Genomic DNA, 15,927 nt, shown 5'->3' on the forward strand with positions numbered 1-15,927 from the left:
AGGAGATGCACCTGAGAGGCCGCAGCGACATCGCCACCCGGTCAAGACGAGCATTTATTACTTTGCCGCATCCCAGACAGCTCCCGCTGGCGTGCGCCCACCAGGCAAATCCGCCGTCATAATAGCAATCCGCCATGGAACAAGCGCGCCTGCTCTTAAAGGGAATGTGAGATGACGCTCTGATTGGTTGTTTTCATGTTACGCCCAAACCACACCTAGCTACTTCAGACCAACCCATTTTAGATTTGCGTCGGGCGCAAGACTCATTTATCCCGCCGGTGTAATAGAAACAGCGCCCGAGATCCGCCCACAAAGATACTTGCGTTTTGCGTTTCATACTTGCGTTTCAGATCGTTAAAATAGGGCCCTTTATGTCTCTGTCTGTATGCCTCTATCTCGACTCTCTCTCATTTCTCTCCCCCTATCCCTCCAATGCACTCACTCATTCTCTCGTCTCTCTCCTTCTCCAGGAGCGTGCAGAGAGGGCTTTGGGCTGCTCAGTGGAGGATCTGAAGGCTCTTTTCTACTGTGAGCTGTGTCACAAGCAGTACTTCAGACACCGGGAGTTTGACAACCACATCAACTCCTACGACCATGCACACAAACAGGTACATGGGATGCACCAGCACTACAGCCACACACACACATGTACGCACAAACACACACACACACACACACACACACACACACACACACACACACACACACACACACACATCTTTTTATGATCTCTTGTCATGGAATTTGTGTTAGCATTATGCGTGTTGATTGAAAGCTACTTTACATTTTCATGTCAATCTGCCCATTGGATACAGTTTCCCAGCAGGTAACAGTAGGAGTGTGACAACTGTGTCATCTCTTACAAGCACACATACAGAGGTGGAACACCTCAACTCGAGGCGGATACTCACACATATGATGTATACACACACACACACACACACACACACACACACACACACACACACACACATAGCTCTGCATTTATACTTTAGATTTCCATTTTAACAGGCAGGCTGATATCTGAGATAAACTTTTTGATCCCACGCAGGGCAATTTTAGTCACAGCAGTTAACAGCAGTATAAAAACTATATACAGTACATTATCAAGTGTAGAATAGAAATAGAGGTACTAAATACACAATATATTTGTTTTGGGGTCCCACAGACCCAGCTGCTGTATGTGTAAGAATAATAATAATTGCAAAGTCAAACATATGTTATTTTATTTTCTTTCTTCTGACCCTATCAAAACATGTAGAAAAATATTCAAGTGATAACCCACCAACATGACCTAAATGCATTGGTGTCACACCTAATAAGGACATAATTCAGGTTTTATGTTATATGGGCTATGCATGAACAAATATATTTTGCTTTTGCTCACTTAAAAGTTATTCACAGACAAAGACATGTACAGTTATGTACAGACATGTTAGACAGTGACGCTACTTATGTTTGGTTGGTATAAACAAAACTGTTAGAAAACTATAATAACTGAAATCAAAATGATTACTTATTGGGATTTTGGAAGGATAGTCCTACGTAAAAAGTCCTGTAAAACCAATGATAGATATAGAACAAATCAAAACCCACTGTATTTAACCATGTTTCAAATTTGGGGCCTGATAGCCCAAACAGAAGTAAAGGGACATATTTAGTGGACTATTAAAAGCAAAGCAATTCTCATCAAGGTGATAAAACAATTTTAAGTATTTTTATCGAGCTGTAAAGAGGTCTCAGAAGACGAAGAAGAAGAAGAAGCATCAGATCACTAGGATATTACATCAGAAATAATGGGACCCAGTAGTTGAACCAGGCGAATAACTCGTTTGCAATAAATAAATCCAAAAATACAATTGAATGGAGGAATAGAATCAGGTGGATGTATTGTCTTATTCTTAGCCCTGTAGAAAATAAAAAAAATAACCAAAGCAACCGAGTTGAAACTGAAAAACAAAGAATCTGAATGCACATCATTTACATTTTACTTAATCTCCAAGTCCAGAATTTATGATAATAGAAGAATAATGTTGCTCTAGTTTAAAATGTAGGCCACTTACTTTGTATGTATCTGGTACATAAGGATGCTGGTACAAAATGAATGTGGTTCTTTAATTTGTACTTCATTAAAAATGAAAAAATAAAAATACATTCTGTACCGAAATATAACATGGAGCTATTAGTCATAGCTCAAGTATGATTCTATTATTCCGGTTTGGACAAGATGAGGTCAACAGACCATTAGGAAAAGGCCGGCAGCAGGTTTTCTCCTGTGTTCTGCTTTCACATCCATTTTTATACACAACCTCCACTCTGGACTAACAAGCGGAAGGTTCTGCTGTTAGCACATTCTCCTACAGCTATCTGTTGTCATGCCAATGCATACACTCACATACAAAAACATACAGACGCATGCACTTCCCCTTGTACACACTCGTCCTCAAACACAGGCAATCTCTCAACCAAGCCAAGCCACTTCCCACTTCTGAACACCCACACTGTGCAACATGAAATAAACATTAAATAAGACTGTTCCTTCGCTGTCATTGTTCTTTGAAAATGAATCGAAGCAACTGCAGGCCAATGTTAATGCTTCGTTTTAGCCATCGGCAGGCACATGAAACAAGCTGCATGAGGCACTGAGCTGACAGTAGCCACTGGCACTGTAGGACACACACACACACACACACACACACACACATATAACGGCATGCATGCACACACTGCCTACTGAGCAGACAACAGATGAAATTCTAGAAGACGACAGCTTCCCTGCAGGAGTATTGGCTTTGGAGAATGAAAGCTGATTGCGTTTGCGCTGTCTCCTTTCCTTGTCATCGATTCAGGGATAAACATGTCTGAATGCAGTGCTTTATCAGCATTTACTGCTGATTACAGAAATTGCTCATTACAAGAGAATCACGCTCCCTTTTAAATAAAAGAGCAATCAGCCCATTAGCATGGCCCCTCACGAGCTACCTAAGAATACATCATCCTCCATTCTAAGGCTCTAGTGGATATATGAATCAACTCTGACTCATCCATAGTTGCTTCAGCCTGAGCACTTCTTAACACATCTAAAGGAATATTGATTGATGCTTTAACAGACGGATTGAGCTTCACAGCACATAGCTAGACTGGCATGTTGGAGAGCAAGAGTAACATTGCTTCCTGCTGTTGGGAACATCACATCATTTTTTAAGACCAAAGTATCCGCTTTAAAGTGTGAAACGGAAATATCTCTGCCCTGTGTGCTCGGTGAAAATGGTTCCCCCTGCAATATTGTGTCTGGCTCTAAATATAGCGACAGGTTTGCCTGCAGTGGGACCTGTTTTTAAGAAGGAACAATAACCTGGCAAGTGCAAGAGGAAGGAAGAATAATTCATCTTCATATATTCCATCTATTATAGACTGCTTGCTCTCTCTCTCTCTCCCAGTCATTGCCTTGGATAGCTACAGTACAGCGACTCTGATCTTTTCTTCCCCCCTTCTTCCTCCTCTTTCCTCGCTCTGTCCGCAGTCATTCATTTTGTAGGCCCCTATGCCTTTCTGCTTGAACATGATTAATATTTCCCATATAATGAGTTTGGCATCAAAGCTCTTTACCGCACACTAACACACACACACACACACTAACACACACACACACACACACACACACACACAATCTCCCACACATCTACAAAGCACAAGCACCTTTACTGTAGGACATGTATGTTTAAGGGATACAAACCTGATACAAACCCACAAGTGCTGCTCCGTTGGCACATAGTAAATGCTCTCTTCAGTGGGCTGACAGTGGGATGTTAAGCATCGAACGATGATGTAAAAAGACACCCGATTGTGTAAGACTCAGCAGAGATTAACCTGACGACTGTCAGCTCCAGCATTAGATCTGGGTGTGAAAGAGAGTTAGTGTATAAATAAATCTGATGTCTGAGGGGCTAATCTGATGTGTGCGTGTATGTGCGATACATACTGTATGGGTGGATAATAGTGTAACATAATCTAAAAGTGAGAGTGGTGTAATCCTGTTGCAATTTATACTACAGGATACAGACAAAAATATATAATATAAACAAACAATCTTGAATGTATAAGCCATGGGTGGATTGCACACTGAGGTATAGCTAAAATATACTGAGAGTATAAGGCGTGAGATAGGAGGAATAGTGGTGCACAATGCTGCAGCTTTTCCCAAACTCTTAACTCCCTCTTTTAGCCTTCAGACACACACACACACACACACACACACACACACACACACACACACACACACACACACACACACACACACACACACACACACACACACACACACACACAGGCACAGTAAAATAGAAACACACCAACATGCACATGCACATGTACAAGCACACGCACGCACGCACACACACCTGCCAAGCATGGATAAAGGAGGGATTAAAGTGTGTCAGAAAAGGAAACTGGAGAGAGAGGCATGAATCATTGTTTCCTTGCGAGGACTGGTGCACCTATGGCTATAGACAGAGTTTCACACAAATACACACATGCACACTTACACAAAACACACACAAAAATATAGCTAATTGTTATTTTTATGCACTATGATGAAGACCCACCAGTTTGCTCAAAATTAAATCACTCACTACTCACACTTTGTCTTGTTATGGTTCTTGCATTTGTGCGCACACACACACACACACACACACACACACACACACACACACACACACACACACACACACACATAAAGCACAAACAATGGTTTAGCATTTTTCCAACTGAATTGTCTGGCCTTTATGTCTTAGATGGTTATTTTACCAAAAATAAGTGAACGTGCCTTCGTGTTTGGTGACATGTAGCTTCAGCATCAGCAAATCAAAGCCTTTGGTACACTCCAGCTCAAGAGCAGATGTCAGTGGATCAGAAGGTCTCTCGAACCAAGCTGTGATGACTGACGAAGGGCTGAACATTTTCGAAATTTCATTGGCAAGAGTCATCATCTTTAAATCACTCATGTCACTCATCTCAACTACGTCTGTAATCTGCTATTCACCAGTTGAGTTGTGTTTGCTTTCAAGCTGTCTGTTGGAGGAAATACGCTTTCTTCCAGGCTGAATAGAGTTAATTGGACATGAGCTTCGGAGGAGAACATCTGCAACCGCCGGTGACTGATGTGTATGATTTGAAAGACAGCTGCCTGCAGAGAGCTTCCTAAAACTAATCTCTCACTCTCTCTTCTCTTCTCTTTGTCCCACTCTTGTGCTTCTCGCTACCCCGTGCCCTCCACATACTTTCCTTGTCCTTCCCTCTATCATCCTGAATTTTAATTTCCTGCAGAGGCTGAAGGAACTCAAGCACAGAGAGTTTGCTCGCAATGTGGCCTCGAAATCATGGAAGGACCAACGCAAACAGGAGAAGGCTCTCAGACGCCTGCACCAGCTCGCACAACTGCAACAGGAAACCCAGCGGTGAGTGGGAGGAGAATGTATTTCTGTGTGTCTGTGGCTGTGTGTGAGTGAAATGAGACAAGAGGCCAGAGGTCCAGAGGGTTAGTGTGTCACATCCAGTCAACGTTTCTTAGATTTGATGGACGTATTCACAGATGTTAGAGCACCCAGTTGTCCTAGATAGGCCACAGGTGAAGTAAATATAACATGAAGACACGTTTATTGGCAACGCTCAGAGAGTGGATGGTTTGTAGGAGGAGATATGAGTTTTAGAATGAATAGTAGAAAAAGTAGTTTTTTTAAGAAGTAACTAAAATGAGCGAAAAAAGTTGAAAGATGAAACTTGCCTCTGGGTTTGCATACCTGAAGTAATCAAAACAACTGATATAAAAAAACAATACACCACGTAATAATCATCATGATTACACCTATTCCCTGTGCAATTAAATGTGTTTCCCTATAATCAGGCGATGATATGTGAACAGCATTACTATGACTATCATTATCAAGCCTCTGCTTTTTTCTTTGTTCCTTTCTTTCTGTTTTTTTTGCATACTTATTGTTTTATTAACCTGATATGTATAGTATTTTTTATCTATCTATCTATCTATCTATCTATCTATTTATCTATCTATCTATCTATCTATCTATCAACCATCGATCTATCTAGCTATCCATCTATCTATCTATCTATCCATCCATCCATCCATCCATCTAGGCTACTCAGGCATATTTTCATGATGGTATTGGCATTTCTTTTAACTTGATATACCAAAATCAACTAAATCAACTAAAATCAAGAATATTTCAACTGCTTTCTGTTTCAGAGCCCCAGGAAGAACAGGACTAAGAAGTGCAGTCAGGGCTGTGAGACCGCGGCAAGATAGAAACGTGGACAAAAGAGACCACAGCCCTGAGGACTTCAACCACACCCAGAGACCCCCTCCTACGCAACCCACGGCAGCTCCTCTCAGCCACCAGCGAGAAAATCCACACCAATCTCCTACCCAAATACTGCTAGCCACTGCAGAGTCCCCACTAATCACACATCCGGCATCCAAAACAAACCCACCTGCAGTGAACCCCCAGTCTTGCCTGGGCTTGTATCCCCAGCTGCCTCTCCCAGGGCGGGGGAGAGTGGGAGGCAGGCTTGGGGTGTCCTTCTGCTTCTCACGCAGGGGGCCCAGGCTCGAGCCTTCCGCCTCCGTCTTCTCGGACCTGGAGGAGGAGGAGAGAGACAAGAGGGAACAAATAAAAGAAAGGATAAAGGGTATGATGGAAGATATTGACAAGGAAATTGGGGCAGCAGAGGAGGGGATACACAGTGAGAGTGAAAAACATGATTTCAGATCTGACTGTGTTAGACTGAGCGACACAAGGCCAATCCCCAGGGAGGCTGCCAGAGAAGAGGAGATTGAAAAAAGAGATGCAGTGAAAGTACACTCTAATATTTCCACAGCAGCACCTGATAATCAGAGCCATGATTCACTATTCTTGCCATCAAAGACCCAGGTGGCCCTAAGGGGCACAGCATTAGCAGGTGCACACATGGACACCGAACACACAGATAGCGAGACAAAGAGAAAGCAAGAATCAGAGGCGGGGAGGGAAGAGAGTCAGTATATGTGTGTGCTGGGGAAGGACGGCTCTACTTGTCTGAGATGGCCTGTCAGTTTGCTTAAGTTCACCAAGTCTCAACCACACGTCTCTTACAGCTGCAACCCATTCTGCTTGAACCCACAACAACCAGAACTACTCACAGAGGATCGGCAGGAGTCACAACAAAATCAGTTTTGTGCTCCCTCAGAGGAATCAGATCCATGTGTGCCAGCTGTTCTTACATCAGACACTCCTTCCTGTTTACAAAGACAGACAAGACAAGAGCTGAAAGCAAACAGACAGGAAAAATCTGAGGATTACTATAAGGCAGAGCAACATGTAGACGTAGAGAGAGAAGCACACCAGTTCCTAAAGAACAAAAACGTTTCATCGTCAGAAACAAGACCAGAAAGAGGAAGATGCACGCTAAGAATGGATAATTGCATGAGGGCAGCGTCCCATCCATTTGACCCCACTAATAGTGACAGCTCTGACATAAACTCCCAGAATCCTCTGGGAGGCAGATTAGGGGGTGTGAGAGGGATCAGGGAGAGAGCCATCATAGCCATGAGCTGTAAATTAGAGTCTGTCACCAAACCTGGCACACAGAGGATGTGCAGTAGCCCGTCCAGGTGTGAGTGTGGGAGTGAGACAATGTGCAAGTGTGCCAGCGCTCCACAGCCGTATGTGGGTGTCTCAGAAGTGTCACGCAAAAAGAGGAAAGCCAGCACAAAGAAACACAAGCTGGGAAAGAGGAATAGGGGTGAGGAGGAAAAGGCTTCAAACAAGCGCCAATCAGCAAGGTGCAAAGTGAGGAGTGTTGTCTCCACAGTCTCCACTTGCATTGAGAGGAGTGGAGAAGCTGGAGGGAGCTTGGGGAAGAAAAGGAGGCAAAGGGAGACGGGGGAGACGAGGATGAGGGGAAGGAGGGAGCAGAGAGCAGGGAGCAGCTGTCTCCTCGGGAGATGTGATGCTGAGCCAGTATCTGTCTCTGTCAGGAAGAGGAGGCCTCACAGGAGCCACAGCACTGATTCCCAGTCCCAGCCAGACAGAGAGCAGGCAGAGCACTGCAGTGCCTACTCCCAGCTCGCCAGACACACAGCAGACAGACACATCGAGGGGGAGGGAAAGCGAGACAGAGATGCAGTGACTTTTCCCTGGCGGTCTCACTTCTCCTTACACTCCTTCTCACCAGGATGTAACTCTAAGCTGTTTTGGGAAAGGGGTCACCATAGCAACCCCAGGAGTTTCATTGACTGCTGTTACCCTGACAACAACCGTGGTTGCAGCCCGGCGAGAAAGAGAAAACTCCTCCACAGGGACAGGAAAGTCATTCATAGTAAGAGGAAGAGTTCGAGGCATCGTGATGACTGGGAGGAGACAGAGAGGGGCAGGGCAATGGGAGAGCGTTCAGGTTGCAGAGACAGGGGCCTGATTTCAGATACAGAACAGTGGGAGTGGATAAGGGGGAGCTGTCCTGGAGGTAGTGAGGAGGGCAGGTCAAGAAGTGGGTGGAGATCGAGAAACAGAGGAGTGGAGTGGGAGCGGGTGGCAAGTTTTAGCCCCAGTCCTAGCAGCTGGGACAGGAGAGGCAGACATCTTAGAATGGAAGATGTCGACTGGGACAGGTGCAGCGTGGACAGATGGACATGGAGCAGCAGCGACAGCTGGGAAGACAGGGGGACACACAGATCTACGTCAGGCTCCAGGACAGGGGCAGACAGCAGAGACAGCCCAGGCTGTGTGTGGAAATCTGCAGGCACCAGACGCTCAAGCTCGAGACACTTCTCCAGCCCTGAGTGGTGGACAAGTAGGCAGACATACAGCCCCCAGAGTGTGATCAACACACGGGCCGGCAGATGCCACAGCCCTCGCTCCTGCAGCCCCTGCAGCAGCACCAGCATGTCCGATCTAAGCTGGGAGTGGAGCAGGAGCAGCACCTGCTCAGGAGTCACAGTGGATGGGTTGACAGTCAGCACCTGTAGGACGTCCTTAGGAGCTCCAGGACTCTCATCTGAGGCCCATCAGGAGGTAAAGAAGCAGAGCAGCCCCACGTCCACTACATCTGGCCTTACCTCTTGCTCCTTCTCTCATTCCTCGCCCAACAGATCCTCTTTTGCTCCCACAGTTCCGGGCCTCAACACGCATCATTGTGACACAAGCCCTTCTCAGCTTAAGGAGCCCAATTCACAGTCTGACTTTGGACATGGACCCTCTGCCCTTGTCAACTCAAGCAAGTCAGGCACAACTCTCCCAGGACTATCCCCCAGAAAGTCTGTGCCACAGAAACCAGCCAGGATGTTGCTTCTCCCTCTCATAGGGAAACTACCTGCAATCCAGAGAAAGGCCAGGAAGAAACAAGGGCTGCTGGAGAAAAGTCAGGAGAAGGAGGGAGAGGAGGAAGAGGAGGCTAAGGGCAGTGGAACGGATCCTGCAGCAGTCGTCGACAGTCAAAAATGTCCTCTGGACATGGTTGAGTCAAACCATTGTAGCATGCCAAATCTCTGCCCGTCGCAGATTAGCACTTATGACAAGCAGACAGGTGGAGAGACAGCTCCGCCAATCAGCTTTACTGCTGAGGAGATGGACAAATATCGCCTCCTGCAAGAGCAGGCGAGAGAGCACATGCAGAAAGTTCTGGAACAGACGCAAGAGAGTGCAGATATGCACACAAAGACAAACACACACACAGCACAGCGAGAGAACTGTGGGACTTCAGAGGAACAATACACACCTGCACCCTTGCACAACCCTTCACAGCCTCAAACCCAGTCGCTTCACACAGACACGATGCAAACACAAGCACAGCACACCGTCAGGGTCAGTCTCCCACTTCCACACGTGACCTCACAAGAGAACTTTACTCAACCCGTGGCTCTGAGAGTCCCAAACCTGCCCCCTCTCTCCAGCCTCCATCATATTATTTTACAACACGCAGCCCTCTCCATGCCCCCCTCCTCCTCATCTTCTTCCACCCCATCCACCTCTCCCACCATCCACCCACACGCAGCTCAACTCCCTCACCCCCTGCCCCCTCTCCACCTCTCCCTCCCTCATCACCTTCACCTCTCTCCCTTTTCCATATCCTCACTGTTTCCCTCCATTCTGCTGTCCCATCATCCCATCCCTCTCCTCCCCCAGTCCCCTGCTTTTCACGCGACCCCACTTGCTCCGCCCTCCCAAGTAGCCCTGCAACCCTTAAACCCACAGTCTTTCATGGACAGAGTGTGGCCAGTGAGGTTTCAACAGAAGGCGTTGTGATTTTCACAGAGTGGCTGCCATGTTTATTAATCTTCCTTGGCAAAACAGACAAGTAAGGGAAAGAGAGGGGATTTTGGGTTTGGACAAAAGCCTGCTATTTGAAATGGTGATATGTCAGTGCTTTTACTAGAATCAACTCCAACTCGTATTTGCACATGCCCTCACTCGCACACACACACACACAAGCATACACACAAACAGCCTAACTATTGACTGTTTTCAAATGAAAATTTGTTTCTCCATCTAGCCTCTGCTGTGTTGCAGCAGACATCGTAAAAACACACTTTGATCCTTTGCTTTTCCAATCATTCCTCATTCAGGCCCAGAATAAAGGGAAAGGTGCACCTGCTATTCAAAGAAAAGCTGGGCTTGTGTCATCTTCTCTTTCCTTCTGAACCACAGACAGACCAGCTACCTTTTGAAGTATCCTTCATGCCAGGGAAAGAGGGGTAAGAAAGAGTGATAATACTCTCCCCTTATCTCCATTTCATACAGGTTATCTGAGTTAGAGTGTGACTTTCAACATAAAAATGTTCCAGGGACCGGGGTCACAGCCATTTCAACCTTGGTATATACTATGTGTGTGTGTGCATGTATAAGAGGTAATTTTGGACAGATACAAACACACATACACAGTAGGAAAGACAAAAACTAATTTCCATATCTGATACATGTAAAGACCTGTTTTGTCTCTGTAGTGTAAATATTCTGACAGTCAGTAATAACATTAGAATTATGAAAAACAATAAAATAAAACATGGATTTAACCTTTACTAGTGGTACAGTGCTTATTCCACACTCAATGACTTCAGTGATGCAAACACTTCAACAATTTCTCATACTCACATGTGAAATTAGATCTTTTTTTCCCCCACACAGCAGTTGTTGAGACAGCATTGAATGAATTGGATCTGTTACATACATACAAAACTTGGGTGAAAATAAACAGGCATTAATGCTTTTTCTTATTGTGTCTGATTCATGTTGATCTTGCAACATGTTGCAACACATTCCAAATAAATAGTTAATACAGTGTGTTTACCATGTCTCAAGTGGGACCCAGAAGACCTGAGAAAGATTGTTCGTGACCCCTTAACTTCAAGCAATGTCTACTTGTGACCCCTTGTCACTGGGTGTATGTCTATGAATTGTGAGCATGTCAGTTGCAAAAGGATTTTCCCTTATCAGGCTGTTTTATTGGAATAAGTTTTACTATAACTAAATTTAAGTTCTCAAAAAAAATGTTTGATGTTCTTATTTCTTACACTGGTAATCATCTCGCAAGGTCAAAAACTATCCTAAAGTGTCTGAAGAAAAAGGAATGATGACATTTAATAGGTTTATCTACCAATTCATGTATGTAGCAATGTAGCAATTCATTTAATAGTGTGAAAATTAATGGTAAAACGTTCTTTATTTACTGTTTTTAAAACATAGGATCAGTCTGAACATGTTTTTATTGTCAGTCTGAGACTTAAATGGTGCCCTTTAAAAAGTACCTTTTTTTTATTATTATTATGCTATTAGTCTTTTTATTGCCAAACAGATAAATTATTTTGTCCAAGAAAGTACATTTCTTTGACCACATTAATGTCAACAATATAACGTCCAGTTTGACCTTTGGTTTAGTGCACTGGGGATGCCCAAAGCCAACATATCACTTAGTTTCAAGACTTTAATCTGCACCAGACAGTTTTCAAGTGAATGTTGTGCTTGGATATTATACATATCAGGTAAAACAAAATCATCAAAGAGCTTCTTTCTTGCATGTCTTGCCAAAGGTTACGGTGGTAAGTAACTGTTGCTATGCATCCCCTCCTGGTGATTGGTGAACGCTCGGATGTATGAAACCTGCTTGCCAAACAGTTGATCACTGCAGCGGCCGGCACTCACGGAGCAGAACACAGAAGAGAACAGAGCGGCATCCAGATGGTCTATGGACTTGGACTACCCAGAGTGCTTTGAGATATTGGATTGATTTGCCCTCTGTGATATCAGTGAACACAGCCCAGCACACAGGGGGGGCTACAGCAAGCAGTGACATAAATACAGACACAAAAACAAGACAAATGTGTACACTTTCAGTACTGTGGTGTTGGCTAGAAATATAAGTCAACCCCTGCAGAGATTCTGTAATTAGAGCACAATTCCTCTTTCTCCTCCTTGTGACCCCTGAGCTTGCTTGTGTGTGTGTGTGTGTGTGTGTGTGTGTACAAATGTGTGAGTTTGTGAGAAACAGAGAATCCCTATCTCTCTCCACAGGACAGGAGATCAAACAGACTGTGTGAAATATAGAGCAGCAATAATTAGCAGCTGTTACAGCATCAAAACTCTCTATCTCTACCTCTCCCTCAAACACACACACACACACACACACACACACACACACAGGCACACATGCACACACACACACGCAAACACACACCATACTGCTCAGTTCTTATCCCAGACTTTGATTTAGAGATACTCAAATGTGCTGTAACTTCTCAGTCCTCCAATACTCATAATTGTGGAAATGATACAATATCAACCTTCTCCATTTTTTTGCTCCATCTTCTCTCTGGTTCATAACCATTAAAATCCCTCACAAAGTCAAAAGGAGGAAATGCACGAGAAGAGTCACATAATGAAAAGCTTAAATGCACTTTGAATGAAAAACAGAAAGCATATTGTTTTAAAAACAAATGTATCCATGAATATGGAGTGCTTGGGACCTTCACTGTATTATAACAGACATTGTAAGTCACACATACACCCAGGAGTTATCCACACAGGGGTCATGTGAAAATTAGTAATCACAATATCACTGTACTTTCTGTCAGTGACGGATTAAATCATTACCTAAGCCATGAGATTCGTCCCCTGGTGTATTCATGTTTTGCTGTGTGTGTGTATGTGTGTGTGTGCGCATGCAGGAGTGTGTGGGTTGATTTATGATCGAGAAGAAGCGGTTTCCTCAGTCAATCGCTCTTGTGAATTAATGAGGTATAAAAACTGAAGCTGGCACTCAGTCAAATACACCAGCAGTCACAGAGAGCTCAATGCTGGGGCAGGACCACTTCTATTGGCACCACATTTGATTGTTAGATTGTGGGTATAGATTGCATTGACTAAAAAAGAGCCCCTTACGGCTACTGAAGCGATCCATCGACCCAAATTGCAATGCAGTATAAATGAGACACTTCCCATCTCTTGCGCTCTCCCTTTCTTTCCTTTTTTTGTGATCTCGCTTCTTACCCTTCTCTTTGATTCAACCAGGTCAGTGGGGCTGCGTTCAGCTCCCGCGGCTGCTCTGACTGTGCAGAAGAAAAAGCACCATTGCATGTCCTCTCTATTTGCCTCATTCAGAGTCTAAAAATGTTTCTTTTATATGTTTGAATGCTGTACAGCACAGACATTCACAGCACAATGTACTTTGCAGTATTATTATTATTGCAGAGAAAGCGCTTCCCATACCTTTTCTCTCACAGTGACATTCATTAAAAGTTTTCTTGAGTTGTGGCAGAGTGTGACATACAGTACCATTCTGTTGCACTCCAATTTACATCTTTTTACTGAATCTCTCTGCCTCTTAGGAATAGTGGTTACAGCAAGGATAATATTTCAACTCTTCTACTGAACCAACAAATGACATTCAAAAGTTACAAGCGAAAATAAAGTTCAAAGGGATTCGGCCTCGCAAGATTAGAGTGCACTAAAAACTGAATCCATCGGTTGCTTCCATTGAAAGGTGTCTTCTTAGTCATCCCATTTGATCGTATAGCTTTGCATTTCTGATGATTTTAGGTTGATGCATCACTTTAACTTTTGTGAGCTTCTGAACTCCCATAAAAAGGTACACTTCAAAGAAGAATCTGTCACCACTGATGAGTCAACAGACACTGCTGTTGCTGCAGGTGTCATATAATTAAAGCTAAGTGGCTTCAGGCTGTTTAGAGCTTTTACATCAAAAAGATATATTACCGTGTATAATTCTGAGCCAGAAAAAGCACTTTTATCCTATAAAACAGGATCTATTTTTTTGTTTTATTCTATTCAATTACTGTATGCTTGGCTCCTGTGTTTAGAAGAGACCTGCATGTGTAGGACTTGTATTATGAAGGAGTAACTATGTGAATTCCATTCTATGATGGATTTAAGGATTAGAGGAGGTAGTGGGCTCTGTGATACTCTTAAACTTGGCAGGAGCCCCAAGGACATGACACTGTCAGCACATTGTGCACAACACACACACACACACACACACACACACACACACACACACACACACACACACACACACACACACACACACACACACACACACACAGAGGTGTACTGTAACAGGGTATAATTTAGGAAGCTGTAATAGTGAGATGTGATGCTCGGTTGTAAGACAGCATGGCTAATTCCCCAGTTATGTTATCTCTGAGAGACAGATGTTCCCACCAAAGATTACTATGGGCACACACACAAAACAAAACACACACACACAAACTGCATGCATGCAGAGATTTATGAACACATTCAACCCTCAGACAATAGAAGCAGCAGGATAGTCTAAAATAGCCGTATTGACTAAAAATGCAGATCAATGATAAAGATGACTTTTCGGAGTTAATTATAAGATGTAATGAGTTTCTGCAGGACACAATGGAGAGAAAAACAGTTCTCACGGAAACATTTCCTCAACAAATATTTCATACACAGTAAAACAATCAAAGGAATCACATAATGGACAGCGACCTCTTGCCTTATGGATTAGAGGAAAAACACACATTTTCCCAATAAGACCAGTCTGAGACAAACCACGTCACCTTTTAATGATCACATTAATCCCCACAAAGCTGTGAGTATAAACCCTTTGTGTCAATCAATCAATCAGCTGCAGAGCTTTTCCTGGGTCACACACACTGCATCCACTACCCAGTAAATCCATCCTGTACAGGAAAATGGTTGCACTGAAGAGGAGAAAGGTCACTTGATTCATGGCTTCTCACTGTGGCTGTCAGGAAAAGCCTTGGGTCAGACAACCATCGCTCCTATTACGTCATTAATTCACAGTTTGAATCCACAGCCACAGCATTAAGAGAGGGATGTAGGTGAGTGACATGCAGTGTCTGTCAATCCTTAGGTCGATTTTGTCCTTCCTCTTTTTTTGTCCTGCTTGTCTGAATTCCTTTCTCTATCATTGAATATCCATTAAACTCCATGATTCAAACACATCCAAATAGCAGCTCTGAGAGCTTGGAAGAATAGCTTGTACACCTTGAAGAAATATCTGGATGCTTGTGCGGGACTTCAAGAGGACAATTCACATAAATGAACATGCGACTGAGTATAAACAGTAGAACTGCCTCACACTCCTTTCTCCTCTGAGTCCTGATCTTCCTCCTCCTGTTCCCGTTTAACTGGTTTCAGCCTTAAGTCTCCAGATTCTGATAATTTTCCCTTTAATCCCCTTAGAGGAGCACCCCGCTTAAGTCTCTAATTAAGTCAACCATACACACATAAACCAACACGAGAGAAACAGCACATGCATACACAGCTTGTAGCATTCAGCTATCTGATGCACGGACAATTGGTGGTTGCTCTGTGTGTGTGTGTGTGTGTGTGTGTGTGTGTGTGTGTGTGTGTGTGTGTGTGTGTGTGT

General features: G+C 43.9%; 1 protein-coding gene across 1 annotated transcript; it reads left to right on the forward strand.

Annotated features, from left to right (window-relative positions):
* The first annotated feature begins 371 nt into the window (after positions 1–371).
* On the forward strand, positions 372–10,295 carry znf804b (zinc finger protein 804B). The gene is made up of 3 exons (XM_028580779.1): positions 372–608; positions 5,326–5,456; positions 6,263–10,295. The coding sequence occupies exons 1-3, from the start codon at positions 372–374 to the stop codon at positions 10,293–10,295; spliced, it is 4,401 nt and encodes a 1,466-aa protein (XP_028436580.1).
* The last annotated feature ends 5,632 nt before the right edge of the window (positions 10,296–15,927 follow it).

Source organism: Perca flavescens, chromosome 6, assembly GCF_004354835.1.
Source record: "Perca flavescens isolate YP-PL-M2 chromosome 6, PFLA_1.0, whole genome shotgun sequence".
Lineage (NCBI taxonomy): Eukaryota > Metazoa > Chordata > Actinopteri > Perciformes > Percidae > Perca > Perca flavescens.